Source organism: Panthera pardus, unplaced genomic scaffold (genome assembly GCF_024362965.1).
Source record: "Panthera pardus isolate Hobbes unplaced genomic scaffold, ASM2436296v1 HiC_scaffold_9, whole genome shotgun sequence".
Lineage (NCBI taxonomy): Eukaryota > Metazoa > Chordata > Mammalia > Carnivora > Felidae > Panthera > Panthera pardus.
The window spans coordinates 3,407,409-3,430,353 of NW_026527024.1; the positions used below are offsets into that span (position 1 = coordinate 3,407,409).

General features: G+C 47.0%; 1 protein-coding gene across 4 annotated transcripts in view; it reads left to right on the forward strand.

Annotated features, from left to right (window-relative positions):
- The first annotated feature begins 11,360 nt into the window (after positions 1 to 11,360).
- Positions 11,361 to 22,945, forward strand: part of ACTR3B (actin related protein 3B) — a 90,939-nt gene continuing 79,354 nt past the window's right edge. For 2 of the 4 annotated variants that reach the window (XM_019424875.2, XM_019424876.2), the window contains exon 1: positions 12,447 to 13,053. In XM_019424875.2, the coding sequence (XP_019280420.2) occupies positions 13,028 to 13,053 (26 nt within the window). In that variant the 5' untranslated portion in view covers positions 12,447 to 13,027. Of the gene's footprint in view, positions 11,538 to 12,446; positions 13,054 to 22,945 lie in introns of those variants that run through there. The other 2 variants (XM_019424879.2, XM_019424874.2) reach the window with 2 other exon arrangements.

Consider the following 22,945-nt stretch of genomic DNA (forward strand, 5'->3'; position numbering starts at 1 on the left):
CATAGGGGCGCAAACCTCTTTTCGTTGTCTTGTCACGTTTCTACCACCGTCTCTTGCCCTCTGTTGAAACGATATACAAACTCCCGGGCCTAACTGCTTTCTAGGGTTTCTTCCCTCTTTTCTGTGAGGCCCCCTGTGTGAATATGAGGCTCTCTCCTGTCCACCTGTCTTTTGCCGGTTTAATGTGCCTGTGCTGCCGCTAACCTAAGAGGACTGAGGGACGTTGTCATCCTCTCCTCCGCCTCCAACCGGGCAAAGGTTGACGTTCACGGCTCTCACGTCCCTCAGTGTACAATCCTCCCTTCTAGACACATGGCCCTTTGTGCTGCCTCGTGGGCAACTCCTCGCCTGCCCCAAGCTCCCAGCGTGGGGCCCAGCCTTGTCCCCCCCACTGTGCTGCCTCCACTTGCTCTCCAAAGGGAGTCTGGGGCGCCTGGGTGGCTCTTAGTGACTCTTGGTTTCAGCCCAAGTCATGATGATCTCACGGCTTGTGAATCCGAGCCCTGAGTCGGGCTCTGTGCTGATGGCGTGGAGCCTGCTTGGGATTTTGTCTCTCCTTCTCTCTGCCCCTCCCCAGCTTGTTCTCTCTCTCTCTCTCTCTCTCTCAAAATAAATCAATACAAAAATGAAGAGAAAGTGATGCACCTCATTCTAATTCCTATTCAATAGTCAGGGTGGATAACAGGTTAATGTGACAGCCGTCTCAAGATAATCCCACAGCAGTAGGGGGCTACGGGCTACACCTGAAGGGAACGGTGACAAGTTAGCCCCGGGGCCAGGCCACGTGAGCACTCTGGCTGCGGCAGAGGAGACAGAAGGGTCGGCACGGGGGCCAGAGAGCTGAGGGGCGGCATGCCGGTCCTCCCGGAGGCCGCGGGCCGGGAAAGCAGCAGCCACTCCACCAACGGCAGAGGGAGCCCCGGTGGCCTGGAGAGCCGAGAGGCCAGTGACGTCAGGGCAGGGCCGGAGGAGGGGCAGGGAGAGGTCGGGAAGCTTCCGCAAGTGAGTCTGGAAGGCGGGAGCTGGGGAGGGACGTTCGGAGCCGAAGCTCAGGGGGCTCTGGGTGGCCGGAGAGGGTACTTTCCATCGAGCAGGTGCGTGTGGCCTGTGCGGACCGCGGCGGGCCTGCAGGGGGCCCATCCCCAACGTGTGCCGCGGCCTTCATACCAGTTGCTACAAAAATCCACTCAGTGGCCAAATACCCGCCACTTACATGGACTTGTTAAGGGAGGATTCACCTCGAACGGCTGAGGGGGTGACTGGAAGCTGAGTGTGCGCTCTCAGGGGTAGGTGGTGCTTCTCCTTGTCCCCTCACTCAACAGAGGGGCTCGGGAAGCGGGAAGCGTAAGTAATTCTTTTCATTTAGGGAGGGTTCAGTGGAAATGGTGCTTGAGTGAATCCTATAGCCCTTTTCTTCTCTCCCCTCCCCTCCCCTCTGCTGTCCCTCTCTTCCCCTCTCCCTGTCCCCCCTCCCCTCCCCTCTGCCCCCTCCTTTCCCTCTCCTCCTCTCCCTTCCCTCTCCTCCCCTCCCCTCTCCCTTTCCTCCCCCCACTCCCTTCCCCTCTCCCTGTCCTCCCCTTCTCTCTCCCTCCCCTCCCCTCCCCTTCCCTCCACAGTGTGCCAGGCCCCTGCTGGGTGCTGGGGATTGATTTGGGGATGGGCAGGGTAGGATCCCTGTGTCCAGGAGCCTGATCTCCTACTTCTCCCATGCCGACTAGGGGTGTACATCAGGATGACCATCCTGGTAGGTCACCTCCCTAGACCAGGTGTTAGGACCAGCTATGTAACTGGCAGCACCCAGTGCAGCATGGAAATGCCAGGCCCCTTGTTAAAAAGATGACGAGGAATTTCAGGATGGGGGCGCCTGGGTGGCTCAGTCAGTTAAGCGTCCGATTTGGGCTCAGGTCATGATCTCAGGTCCATGGGTTCGAGCCCTGTGTCGGGCTCTGTGCTGACAGCTCGGAGCCTGGAGCCTGCTTCAGATTCTGTGTCTCCCTCTCTCTCTCTGCCCCTCCCCTGCCCACTCTCTGTCTTTCTCTCTCAAAAATAAATAAACACTAAAAAAAAACAAAAAAAACAATTGCAGGGTGGCTGCAGCAGTGGGGCATTAAACCAGGCACGGGGCTGTCTTGGGCAGCCAGCAAAGCCAGCCCTGCCATGCACTAGGTTCCTGCCCAGTGACCCAGGGGCAGAACAAGTGGGGAAGGCAGAGGGAGGCTGTAACAAAAGGAAGGGGAGAAGACGAGAGAGAAACTGAGGCTTACGTTCACACTAATCACCCACAAAAGGCCCATTGTCTGTTTTCCTATAGGAAGTCTCCTGATCCCTTGATTCAAGCTGCAGAATCACATCTCAAAGGGACTTCTGTCATCCTTGCAGGGTTTTATCATTCTCTACAGGGGAGAACACGATCTGATTTCCGGGCACCAAAGCTGGGTCAGGAGAGGGGCTGGGAGGAAGAAGCCTGTGGGGAGGGGGGTGTGGAGAAAGGAGAGAAAGTTCTGATGCTTGAATGAAGACGCCGTTTTCCAGAACCAGCCAGCAAGAATCCCATTGGCCATGATTCCGTGAGCCAGCCGAGTTCCGAATGCAGCTGTACATGCGAGTGTGAGACGTCCGTGCATCGGCAACGGGGTCACGGTTACTAAATCACAGGTGACCGGCTCCAGGCAGGTTTGTGGGCACCGGGACCTCTTGTGAAATTAAATATCCTGCCATTTCCAAAGTGTGAAAGTTCACTTATGCTAACTGCTGAGTGCTAGAGAAACCTGTATCATGGTGGCATAAATATCCGCGTTTGCAAATGAACTGTGGGGTGGAGGAAACACTGGCAACCTCCTCTTTGCCCCACAAGGGGAGCGTTGGGAACACACTACTGCTGTCACCAACCATTTCCTTCTAGGCGCGACGGGAACAGCAAAGACAAAGCTCTTGTTGCAGTCTCTGTCTTCAAGTCTCTGGGGTGCCTGGCTGGCTCAGTCAGAAGTGCATGGGACTCTAGATCACGGGGGTCTTGAGTTCAAGCCCCACGCTGGGCGCAGAGCCTACTAATAAAAAAAGTAGTCCATTTTGTCCAATTAAGTATTGCTGCCCCGACTTTCTTGTGACACCCACGTTCATGAGAAGCGTTTTTCCACCTCCTCACTTCCAATCTGCAGGTGTCTTTAGGTCTAAAATGAGTCTCTTGTATGCAGCATATAGATGGGTCTTATTATTATTATTTTTTTTAATCTCTTCTAGTCACCCTATGTCTTTGTATTGGGATGTTCGGTCTGTGCACATTCAAAGTCATTATTGATGGGTATGTACTTGTTGCCATTTCATTACTTGTTCTGTGGAGAAAAGACAAAACTCAAGAGCTAGATGGGTATTTTTTTGCAAGGGTTTTGAAAGACATGGGTAATGGTAGGAGGAATGGGTCTGTGTGGGCTGAATTGGAGTTTTGGGCCGTCAGACTGAGAAAGTGAGCCAGTAGAAGGGGTTTTGGGTCAGTCTGCAGGGTGGGGTCATGCAAGGCACTCCCTCCCCCACCCCAGTCCCCTCTTCCATGTGTGATTGGAAGACTGCTGAATGATTTAGTGTTTACATGATTTTAAAGTTTATTTATTTATTTTTGAGAGAGAGGGAGACAGACAGACACACAGACCACAAGCCAGGGAGGAACAGAGAGAGGAGACACAGAATCCAAAGCAGGCTCCAGGCTCTAGGCTCTGAGCTGTCAGTGCAGAGCCCGATGTGGGGCTAGACACGGGGCTCGAACCCACGAACCGTGAGATCATGATCCAAACTGAAGTTGGATGCTTAACCGACTGAGCCAGCCAGACACCGAAGTACTAAGTGCTTTTAAATAGAGCTTACTTTGTTCTTTAAGGCAGAGATGAGGTATTCAGCTTAGAATGACTGGAAAATTTCCCAGTGGTAGTTTTCCTCTAGCTGGATGGGTTAAAAACTAAGTTCTACTGAAGCCCACCTGGAATATGTTGATTCCCACACAGCAATAATAATTAAAAAATTATAATGATAATAACTATCATTTACTTAATACTTCCTAGGTATCAGGCACCATTGGAAGGGTTTCTACATAAATCATCTCTTCATTCTTCGCACCAGCCCTCATGAAGCAGGTCATATTATTTCCTTAATTTTACTGAGATGGAGATTGAGGAATAGGGAGGTTCAATAAGTCGCCTAAGGTCACAAACTCGTCAAGTCAGCGCTGAAATTCATACTCAGTCCATTTGGCTTTAAAGCCTATACCTTTTACCAGTCTAGACTATTTAGCTCTGAATTAGAAAAGCTTTATCATCGTAAGAATTAAGTGTCCCTGGGGTCACAGCTGGCGAGAGAGCAGGAACGATTCAACACAGGTCACCTCCACGGATGGAAAAATGTCTCAAATCTTAAGTAATAGTGAGGATCAGTCTATTTCAACCCTTTTTTATACCTTAGTTATCATCCAAATAGCCAGATTAGAGCTGCGTGATTGTGGCCACACAAATCTGAGTATATGAGAATTACCAACCAGAAGGAGAAGCAGGTGCCGGGAACCAGGGCAGCGAGGACATTGAACGCTTTCCATGTTACAGTGCCTGGCATTTTTATAAACTGACTGTACAGCTCAGAAAAACCCTTCCTCACGGATAAGGAAACTAAAGCTCATAAATATGTAGAAACATATTTAAGTTTCTGAAATGGCATTTGAACACATTCGGAAAGACTTCAAAATTTGGGCTCCTTCCATACTCTAATAAAGTCAAATTAATTTTATACATTTTTTTTTATTGGTATAAACTGATACAACATTTTCAGTCTGGATTAAGAGCACAGCGTGATTTTCACCTTGACTGATAAGCTATTTGTTATCAGCTATATGTATCAGGAACCCAGTGACTCCGGGTTTTTTTTTTTTTGTTTTTTGTTTTTTTTGCAAACCGCTCTTGCTTAGAATTCATCTTGCACCTTGGTAAGTAAGGTAAGCACGAGAAAAAGTAAGTGATGACATGGTTCAGATACACATGGTTGCAACCAGAGTTCCGGCTGGATGAAAAGTCTCAAACTCTGGGCCACCTGGGTGGCTCAGTCAGTCGAGCGTCTGACTCTTGCTTTCCGCTCAGGTCATGATCCCAGGCTCGTGGGATGGATCCCCAGGTCGGGCTCCGTGCTCAGCGAGGAGCCTGCTTAAGATTCTTTCTCTCTCTCTCTCTCCTCTGTCCCTCCCCTGCCCTCTCTGTGTCTCTCTCAGCCTCCCTCTCTAAAATAAAAGAGAAAAGAAAAGACTCAAACTCAGCTGGCCTGGATTCTCACTCCGTGGCTTTCCACCCACCACCGTTCGGTTTCTCCACATCATTCGCTATGAACTCTCATTTTGCCCGCACCCCTTCTCGGGCCCAGAGGGACCGGGTCAACACCCGGGGAGGATGTTTTGAAGCGGCACAGTCTTGCTTCGCTCATTCTAGTTCCATAAGAGTTCCTGTCGTGTTGCTTCTAAAAAACGTTCTAGAGCGAGCATCAGTAAGGAAAGGGGAGGCCCCTGGGAAGCCAACTCCTCCGAAACCTGTTGCTTGTGAGATTGCACAATGGCAAGAGACGTTTGCACCTCGCTGCTGGCAGTACACTCTGTCCAGAGTGCTTGGCATCCAAGTCTGCCACTCAGCAGTTTCCTTCCTTTCGGTGAAACAATGAGAGTTTTATTGGATGCTACTCAGTCCCTAGGACATATAGTGATTGCCTGATGGAAGTTCGTGGGCATTTGTTGCTGGAAATAGAAAACATTCTGGGTGAAGAGCTCACCATTTTCAAAGTGTGGGACCGGGTCGGTCCGAAGGGCAGGCTGTCGGGATCCCTCCTGGCTCCGACCGGGACCCACAGGATCTCCGTGCTTCCCACATACTGGTGTTGTGACACGTTAGCATTTCCCCGTTTTCTTAAGAGGGCCTAAAGAAGGTACCCAAACAGAGCTGAGTTTTCAATATATCCTAATTTGAAAAGTATGAGCCCCAGTGTTCTTATTTGATTAAAGGAGGTATTTATAATATCCACCTTGTGGGATGTTATGGAGAGTAAATGTGATGATGTACTGAATATGCTTTATAAACGAAGACATTCTTGTAGTTCGAATAAAGTTATAGTGCTTTTCGGTAGAACGGGGAACCTAATTAATATGTGCACCTGTAGATTTAACTCTAGATTCTGACTGGTAGACCCAGACCTAGTGACCGATCTCAGGGGCGCCCGGGCGGCTCAGTCGGTTCAGCGTCAGACTCTTGATTTGTGCTCAGGTCAGGATCTCACGGTTTGTGAAATCCAGCCCTGCATCAGGCTCTGAGCGGACAGCATGGAGCCTGCTTGGGATTCTCTCTCTCTGTCTCACTCTGCCCCTCACCCTCCTCTCTCTCAAAAATAAATAAATAGGGGCACTTGGGTGGCTCAGTCGGTTGAGCCTCCGACTTCGGCTCAGGTCACGATCTCACGGTTTGTGGGTTTGAGACCCGCATCAGGCTCTGTGCTGATGGCTCGGAGCCTGGAGCCTGTTTCCGATTCTGTGTCTCCCTCTCTCTGCCCCTCCCCCGCTCATGCTCTGTCTCTCTGTCTCTCTCTCTCTCTCTGTCAAAAATAAATAAACATTTAAAAAAATAAACATTAAAAAAAACAACTATGATTGATCTGATTAGAGACATAAAGGAGCATTCGCCCTATTTTGTCCAACAAATAAAGGAAGTGCTTTTGAATTGAACTCGAAGGATGAGTGGAATGGAATCTTGAAGGAGGAAGAGGATGGGGGTAGGTGAAGAAGAATGTTCTAGGCTGACCTGACAATGCAGAGTGTCTGGCATGTGGTCGGCGTGCCCTGATGTGTGAAGGGCGTAATGTGAGATGAGATTAGAGAGGTAATTCAGGAGTAGCTTGTGGAGGACCCTGAATGCCACAGTCAGGGTTTGGATCGAATTCCATAGTCATTCCTAGGGATTTGTTGAAGGCTGTGGGGAAGGAAGCTGGCGTGACGTACAAACCCTCTGTGTTTTGCCACGATGCCTCTCACGGCGGTGCCGCTTGGCCCAAAGAGGTCTTGGACAGGCAAAGCATGGAGACAGGCTGGCTAGTGTGAAGGCACCGGGTGGTTCAGCAAGAGGGACAGTGGGATCAAAAGCCGGGCTGCAGACTCAGGCTGAGTGAGCGGACTGAACGAGCAGGCCCTGGAAAAGGAGCAGCACCGGAGAGCAGCCGAGGACGGTTTCCGGGCTGAGCGGGTGCCTGGGCAGACGCAGAAGCACAGCAGAGTTGATCTGAACATGTTCACGTTCTCGGTGATCTCCTTACCGGGCCTGTGGTTTGGGGTCTGTTACCGACTCTCTGACATGCTCAACACGCTCTGGCCGATCAGCTCTGGTTTGGACCAGTTTCTCCAGCTGTTGCCAAGACCTCCGGGAAGTCCATTGAGTGTGGTGACAGGCCCTTCCTCTTGAGGGAGAATGCCAGCTAATTTCAAAGGAATGGGCACTAATTTTTTGGTACCCTTCTCTATTTGCGATCTCATGGCAACGGAGAACACACAGATCGCTCCTGCCTACAGCTCTACCATTTAAGATTCACAGCGCGGCTGGATGGGCATTTTTGAAGACAGCCCTTTTTTTGTGTTCTTTTTCCTTCTTGGCCCAGCATAACTAGTTAAACACAGGAAATTAAGATCCCATTGTCTGGGTGCTCACTGACTAAATTGCATTAGATCGACACCCTCTAAGCCCTGATTATTTTGTTTTAAAGTTGTCTCCATATGCATAAATATGCATCATTCCCAGCCTCAAAAGATGTTTGTTACAAGTTCTTTTGAAGGTGGTCTTGAGTTATTCAGGACTCAGGATAGCAGCCGTGAACAGTCACATCGTGGGCCATGGAGGAAATGCTGAACTCTATACAGGAAGTGTTCTGCCTTCCCCATTTCTGGGGAGAAGCGCAATAAAGAGATATCTCTTCCTGCTTAGGAAAGCCAACTACAAATAGAAGCATATCGGAGGAAACAAGCCTCTTTGGCAGTATGATCAATAGAGATTGTACCTGAAGAGCTTCTTACAGAACACGAAATTTATTTCTCCGTGGGCGTTTTGTCCTAACACCGTCAAAAGCGATGCCGTCAGTCTCTGATGTATGGTTTACGGCCTGAGAAGAATAACACGGGACATGTTGTGATATATGGAAAAAACGGAGACCGCGCGGACACAGAAACTATGCCTCATTGTTGGCTTTCATTTGCTTCTGACGACAACAAAAAAGTAAACGCAAACCAATGTTATGTGCACCTGAGAGCTCTAAGCATTTTCCGATGACTTCTATCTACTCAACGCTCATTCGTTGAAAGTGGCTACAAGATGCTAGGTAGGGTCCGATGAGCTGGAGATGGAAATATAAAGAAGACATAATTCTACTGTCAGGGAACTCCTGGTATACGGGCCTGAGGGAAGCATCACCGTTACCTTGCCATCAAATAAGTGCAAAGGTGGGAGGAAGCATGGAGGAGAGAATGATGGAGCGGAAGGAGGGCTTCACAGAGGGGGTGTCGCGCCAGCCGGGTCGACAAAAATAACTTGCTTCAGCGCCAGTTCCAAGCAGAGGCTGAGGAGTGGAAAGGCACAGAATGAGGGAGCAGATCTGGTTTAATTAGAAAAATTATGAGCAGGGCAGCCACTATGGGTTGCCTTTCCCCTTCTTGTTGCTCAGACCCAACTTCAGCCAGGAATTGGCAGCCACGTGCTTCAGAGGACACAGGGTCCCTTTCCAGGCCAAGGGGTTCATCTTTAACTGTGGAGGCCAATCAGAGTGCGTCAGTTCCCCTCGCCAATGACTGCTTTCAGCGCAGGCTGGTGTCATGAGTTGAACTGTGTTTCCTAAAAGGACATGTTGAAGTCCTAACCCCTGGGACCTGTGAATATGATCTTATTTGGAAAGAGGGCCTTGGCAGCTGTCATCAAGTTAAGATGGGATCATTAGAGTGGGCCTTAATCCAATATGACTGGTGTCCTTATAGGAAGAGGGGAATGCTGTGTGGTGATGTAGATGTGCATGGGGAGAACACCGTGTGACAGTAGACAGAGGCAGAGATTGGAGTGATGCATCTATAAGCTGAGGAATGCCAAGAATTTCTGGCAACACCAGAAGCGGAGAGAGATGCACGGAACAGATTGTCCTCTGGAGTCTTCAGAGAGGACACAGTGTTGCCAACACCTGATTTTGGCCCTCTTTTCTCCAGAACTGTGAGATAATAAATGTTCGTTGCTTTGAGCACCCCAGTTTGCGGGCTTTGTTACGGTAGCCCTAGGAAACAAATTGAGTCAGGTTAATGAAACATGAGGGGAAGCTGCTAGGGACTTCTGGGAAAGTGCTTCCTTCCTCTCGCTCTTAGAAAGGAATGAAGATGGGGACATTTCCCCCTGTCCCTGTCCATTACCGTTATGTGGAGTGGCTGTAGCCATCTTGTAACGGTAAGGTGGTAAGTCTGAAGACAAAGCCCGGTGTGCAGAGCCTGGTAGAAAGGGATGTACAGGCCTCCAATATGTCATCGAGTGGTTGAATTATCCTGGAGTTTCTGGATTTGTTTTCTTTTTGTAATTTTTAAAAATATTTTTTAGTGTTTATGTTTGAGACAGAGAAAGACAGAGCATGAACGAGGGAGGGTCAGAGAGAGGGAGACACAGAATCCGAAGCAGGCTCCAGGCTCTGAGCTGTCAGCACAGAGCCCGACGTGGGGCTTGAACTCACGGAGTGTGAGATCATGACCTGAGCCGAAGTCAGACGTTTAACCGACTGAGCCACCCAGGCACCCCTGGGGTTTCTGGATTTCTTATCATAAGAAATAAAATTTGCTCGTTCTTTGTGCCACCTTAAGTTTTCTGTTATCTGCATATGAAAACATCTTAGCTGATCCACCAAGGGGTATCAAGAGGGAATATTGAGGTCAGGAAATCTTTTACTTCCTACCAGCTGCTGATCATGGCCACCATTCCCAACTAGTCTTATGCAGAGGGGGCACCCCCACGAAGGCACATGCTTTATCATTAGCTAGTCCCAATTCCATTAAGGCGTCTTCTCTGGTGAAGCAAACTGGGCCATATGTAACATAAAACCTCTCAGTAGGCACTATACTAAGTGAATGAAAATAAGAGACACGGCAGTGACAAATTGCAATCTGTAGTTTACCTACAACATTCTGACGAGGGCCTTGAAAAAGTGGGAGCTGGGCCGGCCCTTGGCAAAATGCAAAGTGGGCAAGTCAGTCTTTGTCCCTGGCTTTGGGGTCCTATACTGGGCTTCTTCCATTCTCCTGACCTTTCATTTCCCTCTCATCTTCTATTTCTCTCTCTAGTTCCCTTGGTGGGGGTGAGGGTAGGGTGGGGGTAGGGGATGATCATGGGTTACCTAGAATGACCAACTAATCTATTACTTCTTCTAGGGAAAAAAGCACATTGCTTTAAAACTAAACTGTATGGAACTATGTCTCCAGAAAGCTCCTAAAAATTAATGTCACAAATTTATGATAGGGCAGGAGCCGGAAGCAAATGGGACTTTCAGCACCTTCATAACATAGTAGGTAGGTGCTTGCCTGCTTTGGTCCCCCCCACTTTTTAAAAAAAGTTTGTTTGTTTGTTTGTTTGTTTATTTATTTATTTATTTATTTATTTAAGTAATCTCTACATGCTCTACCCGCTGAGCCAGCCAGGCACCCTCCCCGCCCGTCCCTAGTTTCAGTAAGAACTTTGGGGGTCATCTCATGTTTGATGCTTAAAAACATTTTCCCATGAGGATCTTGCTGTAGCGTTAACTCCATCTAAGGTCATTGATCGTTTTGTCTTTATGGTGAAGGTTATACACTCACTCAACAAAGAGTTGGGTGCTTCCCATGTACGCACAAATACCGTGCTAAGCACCAGGTCATCAATCGTAAGACAGACACGAGCCCTATCCTAGTGGACCCTACAGTCCAATGGGGTGGGGCTGGGGGGGAACTACAAATAAATTAACGTTAAAAATTTGCTCCAAGCTTTGTCAAAGAGAGCAGTAGGCTGTTGAGATAGAGTAAGGTGCAGGGAGGAGACCGAGTTAGGATGATTAGGGACAACTTCCTGAGAAGGTGACATTCCAGCCGAGATTTACGGGATGAGAAGGCGACAGGCCCCGGCAACGAGGTCACGTTCACCGTAAGTCAGATAAAAATAACTCCCAATCTCTCCAGCAGCGGCATCCGACGTCCGCGCGAGCAGGCCTCGCCGCCAGCACTAAAGATGGCGGGCGGGCGGCAGGGCGGGGCGGGGCGTGCCCGCGGCCTGATTGGCCGGCCGGGCAGCGTCACGTGGGCGGCCGCCGAGCATCCGGGCCCCCCGGAGGCGGCGGCGGCGGCGGCGGCGGCGGCGCTGCGGAGGCTCCCGGGAGCGGGCGGCGCGGCGAGCGGACGGCGGCGGCGCCTCCCGGGCCGCCCGCGTGGGCCGAGCGGCACGCGTGCCGAGCATGGCGGGCTCCCTGCCTCCCTGCGTGGTGGACTGCGGCACCGGGTAAGAGCCGCCGGCGCCCGCCCCGCTCCCGCGCGGCCCGCCCCCGCCCCGGCGCCGAGCACCTGCTCCGCGGCCCGCCCTGTCTCACCTGGCGGCCGCACGGCGCCCCGCCGCGGGGCCCGGGCCCGGCTCCCGGCCGCCCACCTGTGCGCCCCGCCCCCTCCTCCCGGCCCGCGGAGGCCGCGCGCCGGTCACCTGCTCACCGTGCCGGGCGCCGCCCGCCTCGCCTCCCACTCCTCCCGGGCGCCGGGCCGCTGCGGCCCCTCCTGACGTTACCTGCCCCCTCCACCCGCCGGCCCGTGCCCCTGCCCGAGAGCGGCCCTGGTCCTGTGCCCCCCCAAGTGCATGTCCCTTCTTGTTAATAATTCTTTAGCACTTACTCGCGGAGGTTTTTACGTCGCTCTACCAACTTGACACCTTTTGTGCAGCCCGCTTTGCTCCCTCCTGGTGTCGAACGGTTCACTCAGCCTCAGCTCTTGCTTCGCTTGGCCGGTTCACTTGCCTTTTCGCTTAAAAAAAAAAAAAAAAAAAAAAAAGAATGATGTTAAAAAGCCTCCATTTTGGAAAACAATGTCTAAATTGGGGGAAAGCCTTTTTTTTGTGATCTAGTTTTTTTTTTTCTTTCTTTTTTTTCCCTTCTTTACTTTTCGGTTGAGATAGTTTCTTCTGATGTTGTTAACGACGTGCGAGAGAGACCTTAGGAAATTTCCCGTACTTTCAGTGTCCCAAGCTTCGCTGATTTTAGTTAGGAAGGTGAATCCATCCAGCTGGTGCTTTGGAAATTCAAGCATGCCTGCTTTGCGTTACAGAGGATGTACTTGGTAAAATAGCCTGGAACTAAAATTGAGTCTCGTAAAGATTTTTCGACACGGGATTTTAAGGATTTTTGCCATAAAATCTTCTGGTGGCGTGTTCACCTTAACCTTGATTCTTTTCTGTAGAAAACTGCACTTGGTTTGGTTTCCTTGACAACCTTGTGGGGGTGTCTTTAATTTGTTACAGTCCATCTCCTACTGATCGTGCTTTCCTTTTCCTGCTGAAGCCACTAGCATGGGTTACAGGCTGGGAAAAAGTGCCTCTTGGCTTGTGCTAATTCCTTTTGAAATAAGCATTCGTATCAGAAGTCACATGGCCTTTTATTTTAGAAGTTGTTTTGCTACCCCAAACAGAAGCCAAAATCAGAATTGATGTGAACACCTGCCCCTTAATTGTTGGCGTCTGACGCATTCGTTCCCCCTGCAACATCTGTTTGCATCCCATGCCCAGCCGAGCTGTGGTCGTGTCAAAGAGTGAAGGCCACAGGGAGATGTATTTTTCATTCCCACACGTGCATGTGAAACCCTTGCTTTTGTATTTTTGGTCTTGTAAACCTGGTGAAATCTAAAGCAGTTCTTGGTAGCTGGCGCTAAGATAATGCCCACGGGGTTCGTCATACCTTTGTTAGTGACACGGGAACCTTACTCATCGTTCTTGCTATAAATGCCTGCAACATGGTGCTCAGTTTTGACCTTTGGAGGTAAGTGATAAATGTAACTTAGCTCGCTTGGAGATAAAACTTCAGTTATGTCACTGTTTTGTGACCCCACTTCCTTGCAGTTTTTTTTTTTTTTTTTTTTTTTTTTTTTTGGTCTGTCGTAGGCTTTGGCAGTCTGTTGTAGACAGTGGCAGGGAATCTTCCCAGTGGGTTCTGCACGGACATTCTGTTATGGAAGTGACTGATTTATCAGGAATTCCCAGGGCCCGGTATGTGGTCAGAAGGAGCAGCCTGGGAAGGCTTAAGTTCACTTAGGTGTATCAGTAGTAGTCTCCCAGAGAGTGAAAACTATTTGTGGACTGACTTTAGCCTCAAAATGGGATTAAATAAAAATGCACCTAAAATGAACCAGGACCAAGGGGAGTCCTCCTACGCTGTAGACCAGCGGCTGCCGTAGTTGGGCCTCGCATTTGGCCTTAGTCTCCCTGCCTGACAGTTACGAGAGAGTCATTGTCAATTATGTAATTGTTGTCATTAGGAAGGCAGAGGCATACCTGCTTCTCAGGTGAAAAAGCTTTTTTTCTTTAAAAAAATGTTTTTTTTTAATGTGTATACTTAGAGCGCGAGAGAGTGCGCACCAGCGGGGGAGGGGCAGAGGGAGAAAGAAACACAGAATCCGAAGCAGGCTCCAGTCTCCGAGCTATAAGCACAGAGACAGACATGGGGCTCGAACTCCCAAACCGCGAGATCCTAACCAGAGCCGAAGTCCAACACTCAACCTACTGAGTCACCCAGGTGCCCCTGAAAAAGCTTTTTATCTAGTATTAAATTCTAAAAAATTCACGTGGAACTGTACAGAGTGAACAGTAGTGATTTAGCAGGGTACCGAATAGTGTATATATACATATTTTTTTCTTTTCATAGCAAATAAATTTCATCTCTGTGACCGCACATCCTCCTCTAATAGTCCCTGAGATCACCTTAGCGAGCACAAGTGTGCTGGGGGCCAGGAGAATATGGACCGAGGTACCCGTTTGATCCGAAGATAAAGCTTTGTTTATTTAAAGGGACTAGTGGGTTACAGAGTTTTAAGAGAATATTCCACAAATTCCAGTCTTGCTTCTCTTAACTTTTTTTGCATTAAAAAAAAAAAGACCTTAAGTAATCTCTACATCCAGCATGGGGCGCTTGAAACCACAACCCTGAGATCAAGAGTTGCACGCTCCACTGACTGAGCCAGCCAGGTGTCCCTTTCTTGCATTTCTAAACTTATTTTGAAAAACAAATTCAGAAGTATTGGAAAGCTACAAGAAGAGCACCCAACTACTGTGTATCCTTCACCTAGCTTCACCAGCTGTTAACATCACTTCCATCATTCTGGGTATTAACTGTACATAGTATTTTTCTGAACCATTTGAGAGTAAGTTGCAGATCTTGTGCCCTTTTATACCAAAATACTTCAATGCATACAGGGACTGTCTCTCCTGTAATCACAGACCGATGACTAATGTGAAAGAGTCTAAGATGTATGCAGTGGTGTTGTCCACACAGCCTGGATCCCCAGGGCCTGTCCCATGATGACTTGTGGCCTCTTCTTCCATCCTTTGTCCAGCTCTGCACGTTGTGTTTTGTCACCAGCCTGCCTTTCAGATCTCGTCCAACCGGACAAGTCCCGGAGCCGTTTTCTGTTTTTCAGGACATTGACATTTTTGGAAGCCAGTTGCTGCGTATATGGTCCCTCGGTGTAGGCTTGTCTGGTGTTTCCGCAGGATAGATTCAGGACACGTGTGCATTTTGGTCAGGAATACCACACGAGGCGCCATTCTATCCAAGTGCATCCTACCAGAATCTCCCCACCCCCAGCGTGATTGAGATATAGTTGACAGAGACCCTTGTAGAAGTTCAAGTTGTGCAACATTTCGATTCATTTTATCTGTTGCAAAATGATTACCACCTTAGCTTCAGCCAACACCTCCCTCACATCACATAGTTGCCATTTCTTCTTTGTGGTGACAACATTTAAGGTCTCTTCTCTTAGCAACTTGCAAGTACATGATACAGTATTATCGACTGTAATCACCACGCTGTACGTTAGATCCTCAGAACCTCTGCCTCTAGTCAGAAGGCTTAAAATAGTGAGTGATCTGTCTCCTCTTGGATGAAGCTCACTTGGGTTATTTATTTTTTTATTTTTTTTAACGTTTATTTATTTTTGAGACAGAGAGAGACAGAGCATGAACGGGGGAGGGTCAGAGAGAGAGGGAGACACAGAATCTGAAACAGGCTCCAGGCTCTGAGCAGTCAGCACAGAGCCCGACGCGGGGCTTGAACTCACAGACCTCGAGATCATGACCTGAGCCGAAGTCGGACGCTCGACCGACTGAGCCACCCAGACGCCCCTCGCTTGGGTTATTTGGATAGAGTGATGTCCGCTAGATTTCTCCACTGCAGTTTTCCCCTTTGTAATTAATAGCATTTAGAGAGAGAGATTTGAGATTATGCAAATAAATACCTGTTCTTTCCTTAAACTTTCACCCGTTAGTTTTAGTGTCCACTGGTGATTTTTGCCTTAATTGATGATTGCAGTGGGGTTGCCAAATTGTGATTTAAGTTTAAACTCTAGCATCGTTTCTACTTTTATTAATGTTTTAGTCTAAGAGCACACTTTTCCATCGTTGTCATCTATTTATCCGATTCAGTATGTAGGGGCTGTTGTTTTGTTCAAAAGGTAATAATCTGTTATAATCAAAAGGTTTTTGTCTGTTATTGCCATTATTTGTTTTGATGCTTAAACTGTTCCAGATTTGGCCAATGAAGGCCCATGCAAACTGTTTCTGGTGTTCTTTAGACCTGTCCCCCTCTTTTTTTGAGCATGTTGCTGTTATCTGAAGACTTCAGCAATAGCCTTGTGCATGCATACATCTTTTTGTGTGTTTTCCTGGGTTTCCCTGGGATAGATTTCTAGAAGTGGGATTTCTGGGTCAGAGGGTAACTGCATATGCAGGTTTGCCCATCAGTGCGAAATCCCGCTCAGCAGTGTGTATCCTTACCAGCAATGTGTGAAAGGGCTTGTGTCTTCTTAATAGACTCACCAACAGAGTGCATTGTCAAAGATTTTGATTTTTATCAGTCTAGAAGGTAAGAAGTGATATTACAGGTTTTTTTTAAAGCTTATTTATTTATTTTGAGAGGGAGAGAGAGAGTGATCGAGGGGAGGGGCAGAGAGGGAGAGACAGAATCCCAAGCAGGCTCCATGCTGTCAGTGCAGAGCCCGGTGCGGGGCTTGAGCTCACAAACTGTGAGATCATGAACTGAGCCGAGATCAAGTGTCAGAATCCTAACTGACTGAGTCACCTAGGCACCCCAGTGACATTAGAGTTTTGAGTTTCTTCTCATGTGGGAAGATGAGTATCTCTTCATGTGGTTAAGAGGCGTTACATTTCTGTCTCATCATTTCTCTAGCCCATTTTTCTGTGTGTTTTTGGTCTCGTGCTTCTTTGATTTGGGAAGCTCTTCGTGTGTTAGGATGTGTTGGACGTCACACAGACCGCTCCTGGCTTCAGTGATTTTCTAGGAGCAATACAGGGCTGTAGTGAAAAAGTACAAAGCAAAAACAGCCAAGGGAAGAGGCGGGAGGAAACCAGGAGCAAGTTTCCAGAGTCGTCAGTGGAGTGACACGGACGTGCTTAGCACCCAGTCTGACAGCACACCAAGGAAGCTCATTAAAGATGGTGCCCGGTGTTACTGGGCCTGGCCCTTTCACCCCTGCCTAGCACATGCCGAAGTTCCAGAACCCCCTAAGGGAAGCAGATGTTCAGCATCAACTGCTGTTTGCGCGGCTTAGGCACAGTGAATACCGTTTAGGGAATGGGGGGAACCCTCCTGAAACCCGAGTTCCCAGATGCCAGTCAGAGGCCCGGCTGGCAAGCAGGACTTGTCTCAAGAGAGCCATCTTGAGCCTGTTGACTCTTTTCTGCACGTGAGGGTGTTAGCTCTTCATGGTGTCAGTTGCAAAGGCATTTTCTTCCCTATGTATCATTTGTCTTTTGCTCTGCAAAGATTTTTTTTTAAGCAATCACATTTATCTTTTCCTTATTGTTTATAGAGTTTGAGTCAAAGTTTTTTCCCCCCTGTTCCCAGGTTATTTGGTGTTTTGTTTTCTGATGGTTTCATTCCTCTCTTCTCCCCCCAGCCCCCATTTAAATCCTTAATCTATTTGGAATGTATCCTGGGATATGTAGTATGAGGAAAGGACCCAGTTGGAACGATTCCTGTCTTTTTTTCCTTTTGGCTATGTCGTTTATCTCAACATCATTTATGAAAAAACCCCTGTGCTTAGAGATGCTGTCTTTATCATGTACTAAATTTGTGCAGTTGTTTTTATTTCTAGATTTTGTTTTGAGTTGCATTAATTGGTCTATTCATACACCACCGCCACGGGGTTTTAATTACTGAGGCTTTAGGATGATTTAATACCTGGGGAGGCCGGCCTCTCCTACACATCCCATTCTTTTTTTAGGTCTTTCTGATAGATTTTTGCTTGTTGTTCCTCCAAATGAGCTTATAATCAGCTTCTCTAGTTGGGCGTGGGGTGGGGGGGAGAATGCCTCCTGGCATTTTTATTTGGATTCTATTAAATTTATAACTTAATTTAATGAGGACCAACGTCTTTTTTTTTAATTTAGTTTTTTATTTTTAAAAATTTACATCCAAATTACTTAGCACATAGTGCAACAATGATTTCAGGAGTAGATTCCTTAGTGCCCCTTACCCGTTTAGCCCATCCCCCCTCCAACAATCCCTCTACTAACCCTGTTTGTTCTCTGTATTTAAAAGTCTCTTGTTTTGTCCCCCTCCCTGTTTTTTATATTATTTTTGTTTCTCTTCCCTTAAATTGATCTGTTTTGTCTCTTAAAGTCCTCATATGAGTGAAGTCGTACGATATCTGTCTTTCTCTGACTAATTTCACTTAGCATCATCCCCTCCAGTTCCATCCACATAGTTGCAAATGGCAAGATTTCATTCTTTCTGATTGCCGAGTGATACTCCAATGTATATATATATACACCACATCTTCTTTATCCATTCATCCATCGATGGACATTTGGGCTCTTTCCATACTTTGGCTATTGTCGATAGTGCTGCTAGAAACATGGGGATGCATGTGTCCCTTTGAAACAGCACACCTGTATCCTGTGGATAAATGCCTAATAGTGCAGTTGCTGGGTCCTAGGATAGTTCTATTTTTAGTTTTTTGAGGAACCTCCATACTGTTTTCCGGAGTGGCTACACCAGCTTGCATTCCCACTGAGGGCCAACATCTTTATGATGGTGAGTCCTCCTATGGAAGAACATGGCGTAGCTTTCCATTAGTTCAAGTCTGTTTGTGTCTTTTAGGAATAGTGTTTCCCTTAGGTAGATTTCTTGTTAAGTTTACACATAGGTATGGAATTTCTGTTTTGCTGTCATAAATGGTGGCCTTCCTTCCTTCCTTCCTTTCGCAGGACTTTAACTCACAACCTTGAGATCAAGATCTGAGCTGAGTTCAAAAGTCTGACACTTAACCAACTGAGCCACCCAGGCACCCCAATGTGTTTTCTTTTTCATTATGTTTTCTGTTTTTCTTGAACACATTAAGGGTATTAGTTTTCTGTGCGTGTTAATTTTGTAATTTGTTACTTTAAAAGATACTGTTGTGTTTGTATGAGTTTTTTCCTTGATCTTGAGGGTTTTCCAGATACAAAATCTTTGGCAAATAGAGTGTTTTTCCCTTTTCTTTCTATTGGTAAGGACTCTGGTTTTTTTTGACACTTCAATGACCATTGCCTCTAAAATGTTAAATAGGAATGGAGTTAGTGGGCAGCATTCTTTTGTTCTTTACTTTAGTGGGGCAGCTTCTGATGTTTCCAAAATAATATGCTGGCTTTTGGGCTACTTTGTGTGTGTGTGTGTGTATGTGCCTACATACACACATGCATATACAAGTATACAAATATATGTATGTACGCACACGCACGCACAAGCATTCAAATACATGCATGTACATGCACGCACATATACGAACACACGCATGCATGCGCATGCACACACAAGCACACAAACATGCACGTATGCGCATGATAGATACACGCGTGTGCATGCACGCATGCACACATAAGCATACAGAGACACACGTGTACACACCATCCATACACATGCATACAGAGACACGTGTATGCGCATGCACGCACAAGCACGCAGAGACCCGCGTGTACGCGCATGCACGCAAAGCACGCAGAGACACGTGTACGCACATGCATGCACAAGTATACAGATATACGCATGTACGCGCATGCACGCACATGTATACAAATACACGTAGGTACACATATGCATACATGTATCATGTTATTAATCAGTTTCTGTTTTTTGGAATGTTTACAACAGGAATGGGTGTTGGATGTCAGGTATCTTTTTTTTTTTTTTTTTAACGTTTATTTATTTTTGAGACAGAGAGAGACAGATCGTGAACGGGGGAGGGTCAGGGAGAGAGGGAGACACAGAATCTGAAACAGGCTCCAGGCTCTGAGCCATCAGCACAGAGCCTGACGTGGGGCTTGAACTCACGAATGGTGAGATCATGACCTGAGCCGAAGTCGGACGCTTAACCGACTGAGCCACCCAGGCGCCCCTGTCGGGTATCTTTATTGTAAATGGAACAGGTAGTTTTCTTCCTTAGCCAGTTAGTATGATGGGTTATATTAACAGATTGCCTAATATTGAATCTCTCTTGCATTCTGGGATAACCCCCATTTGATCATGATGCATTATTTTTTGATGTGTAGGTAGATTGTTAACATTTTATTTAGATTTTTGCTTCAATGTAAGTGTGACTGATTAATGGCTTGGTGTTTTGGTGCAATCATTGTCAGATTTTGGAGTCAGCATTACGCTCTCTTCATAAAACAAATTAAGAGGTTTTCCTTTTCCTTCTATGCTCTGGGACAGTCTGGGATAGTATTGGGATTACCTGAGTTTTAAGGTTTTGGTAGAATTCCCCCGTGAAACTGTCTGAGCCTAGTGCTTTCTTGTGGGGAGAGTTTTGTTGCTCACCCTATTAGAACCCTGTGGGACTTTCCATCTAGTGGAATCAGTTGTGTTGTGTTGTGTTTGTCTAAAAACAATTCTTTTCATCCAGATTTTTCAAATGTATGTATATAGTAGCCTCATGATATAAAAAAGTGTCCTCTGCTTTTATGGTTATTTTTCCTTTTGTCACTCAAATTTATGTGTTTTGTTTTCATCCTTTTTTTCTTGGCTTACCTAGTGACTTGTCTTGTGGATCTTTTTTCAAACAATGAGCTTTGGGGTTTACTTCTTAGTTGTTAGTTTTGTGTATTTTGACTCATTCTGCTTTTGTCTTTCCTTTTTTTTTTTTTTTTTTTTGCTTTCCTTTATTTTATCTTTTTATTTTTGAGCTGGTTGTTAAACTTATTTTTATTTTTTCCTTTACTTGAAAAGGCATTTATTACCATAAAATTTTGACTGATATATTTTAGGCTGTATGTATCCCTTAGACTTGGATTTATTTTTTGCATTATAATTTTCGAGAAATTTCTGTATTTGTGTTTTGAGTTTCCCCCATAACTCAGTATTTCTCTACTACCATGTTTTAAAATTTTCAGGTATAAAGGCCTGTTTGGTTTTTTATTTTGCTTTTAATTTCTGGTGTTGTTGCAGTATGTCCATAGAGAATGCTGTTTGCTTTATTTTTGTTCTTTGGACTTCATGGGGTCTAAGACCTGGTCAGTTTTGTGAATGTTCTGCACGGACGTGCAGATGTGTTTTCTGCTAGTGTGTCCAGAGTTTGAAGCGAAGCTGCCTGTGTGAGCTACTTACATGATGTTCCCCGGGCCTTCGGGTCTCCCCCGCTTACTCTGTGTCGGCCCGAGAATGGTGTCTTACGTCTTGCGCCCTTAATTCCCTGGCCTTCTGGAAGGGGGTGCTGCCCTATCGGGTACCTCTGTGTCAGCAGTTTGTGTCTCCCCAAGCTGTGACTGTAGTGCTGTGAGGGTGTCCTGTTTTTAGGGGGTTTTGCAGTCCCCTGGGAGTCCCAGTTCTACTTTGTCAGAGAGTAAAAAGGATGGTCAAAAACATGCCAGACTAACAGCAGGAGTGTTATTTAAGCTTTAAAGGAAGCAAGTGGTTCATTTAATCATTTATTTTGGGGCTTATGTAAAAATTTTTCATTTTATCAGAGTAATATGCATACTGATTAAAGGTCAGATAGAGCTCAGGGGCTTATGTGAAGACACATGGGTGCTGTCCTGCCTGCTTTTCTCTTTCTTCAGAAACAGCTGCTTTCAGCTCTTAATTCTGTATCTTTCAGCATTTATGGATTTCAGTGTTTCTAAATAATATGCACATCAGTCTGTCTTTTGATTATCAAATTTTCACATTATCTCTTTAATTCTCTCATCCTGGGGCACCTGGGGGGCTCAGTCGGTTAAAGGACAGACTCTTGATTTCGGCTCAGGTCACGATCTCATGGTTCGTGAGTTCGAGCCCTGCGTCGGGCTACACGCTGACAGTGCGGAGCCTGCTGGGGATTCTCTCTCTGTGTGTCTCTCTCTGCCTCTCCCCCACTTGTGCTCTCTCTGTCTCTCTCAAAACACATAAATAAACTTAAAACAAGAAAAGGGTTAAACTCTCTCATTTTGCCTTTGCCCTCTGTTTCTCCTTCCCTCTTCTCCCAAAAGGGGTTATTACATTTCCCAGCTAGTTTGTGACGCGTGTTTGTGTTACCACGCGTGTGCAGATGTACTTGCTCATGGAGTAAAAGTGTGCCATGATTGTTTTTTCTCTTAAATTTGGTTTTTATGGAAGCTCATGGTTGCCGCCTTTATTTGGGTTTCTTTGTATCCACTGCTAATGACTTTCCATATTTTCGAGTAGCCAGCTTCTCACTACAGTTTTCTACAAGGTTAATTACGTTATAGATCCCACCAGTCAGTTTGTTTTTGGAGATGTTCCTTCTGCAGACTTTGGCCCTTCTCTCTGGGGCGGTTGCTTCCCACGCCTGCCCGCCGCACAGCCTGGGACTTTGCTTATAACCTTCTAGGCATTTCCTTTGCCTTTCTCCTGGATTGAGTCCGTTTCCTGAATCCTGCCTTCTGGCTGCTTGCTTTCCTCTCTGCTGGTGGCCCTCCAATAGCCAGCTTTGTGAGGCTGGGAGGCACCTGTGGGTGCAGGGATTCACAGTGAGTGCTTTTGACATGCCCGTGTCCCTCGTCCTGTCCCTCCTCTCCAGTGGGTGCACCTTTGTCATCCTGGCGTCTCCTGCCATCATTCTGGGGGCGCACGAACCTCTCTCCTGTGTGTTCTCTGTTCCACATCGTCGTCTTTTTTGGTTTTCTCCTTTGTGTTGGCAGAGGGCGTCCTCTGGTAGCTTTCTGAGAAAGGGTGTGCGGGAGGGAGATGTTTACCTTTCCTGCTTGTCCGAAACGTGTTCGTTCTAACCCTTCACTTGGTTGATCGTTGGACGTAGTATTCAGTGTTGGGGAAGTAATTTTCCCTCAGTTTTTCAGACACTGATTCTTTGTGTTCTTGCTTCTGCTTTGCTGCTAAGAAGTCTGAAGACTTCGTAAATGACTTTGATTCCCCTACTCCGCTTCCTGGAAGCTTTTAGGGTTTCCTTTTTGTCTCTGGTTTCTGAAGTTTCACAACAACGTGCCTTGAAGTGAGTGTGTTTTCCTCTGTTGTGCTGGACTTTGTGTGAGCTCCTGCAGTCTGAAGACTGGCATCTTTGAATTCTGGGTAAAACTTTAAAAATGTTTCTTCCTTTGCTGTGTGTGTGTGTGTGTGTGTGTGTGTGTGTGTGTGTGAGTGCACGTGCTCATGTGCACGCTCTTTCTGGAACACCTGTTCACGTGTTGAATTCTTAGGGTGTTTCTCT